Consider the following 503-nt stretch of genomic DNA (forward strand, 5'->3'; position numbering starts at 1 on the left):
CTAACTGATCCTACCTCAATTACCTTAATTGCCCTATACCAAGGTCGTCATTACTTTGTCCTGCGCCTCTGATGCTACGCCCTGTTTCTACAACATTCGTTTAACCATACTGCGTCACCCTTATTATTCCTGTCCACTTTACCTTGACTCCTGTGTCTTATCCGAAAAGATATCAGATGGATTGTATCATGCTGTATAAACACGCAAGCAAACACTTATATGGAACTCGAATATGCAAAACGGAAGACATATAACAACACACACATTTAGAGATAACACAAATGGATTATGTCCTCGTCTTCTGTGAGCCGGCGATTCCTCTCTGCTCGCCACGCCAGCACTTACCGCTTCTTCTTCGCCGCCTGCGTCCGCTCCGACCTCGTCCCCCTCAGGGCCGGCGTTTCCGGCGCCGTGGCACTCGCCGCTGCCAGCCACCTGCACGAGAGGCGGAACAACATACTTTGATTTAACAAGCGCCTTCTTCTCTTCCGACGCCCCTGACC

The 503-nt window shown here is 49.9% G+C and overlaps 1 protein-coding gene across 1 annotated transcript in view; it reads right to left on the minus strand.

Moving 5' to 3' along the window:
* LOC119592948 overlaps nt 1-503 on the minus strand; it is a gene marked incomplete in the record, with an annotated part of 16,897 nt that overhangs the window by 15,170 nt on the left and 1,224 nt on the right. The window contains 1 exon segment of the mRNA XM_037941840.1: nt 346-497. Within this exon segment, the coding sequence (XP_037797768.1) occupies nt 346-497 (152 nt within the window).

Source organism: Penaeus monodon, chromosome 31 (genome assembly GCF_015228065.2).
Source record: "Penaeus monodon isolate SGIC_2016 chromosome 31, NSTDA_Pmon_1, whole genome shotgun sequence".
NCBI lineage: Eukaryota > Metazoa > Arthropoda > Malacostraca > Decapoda > Penaeidae > Penaeus > Penaeus monodon.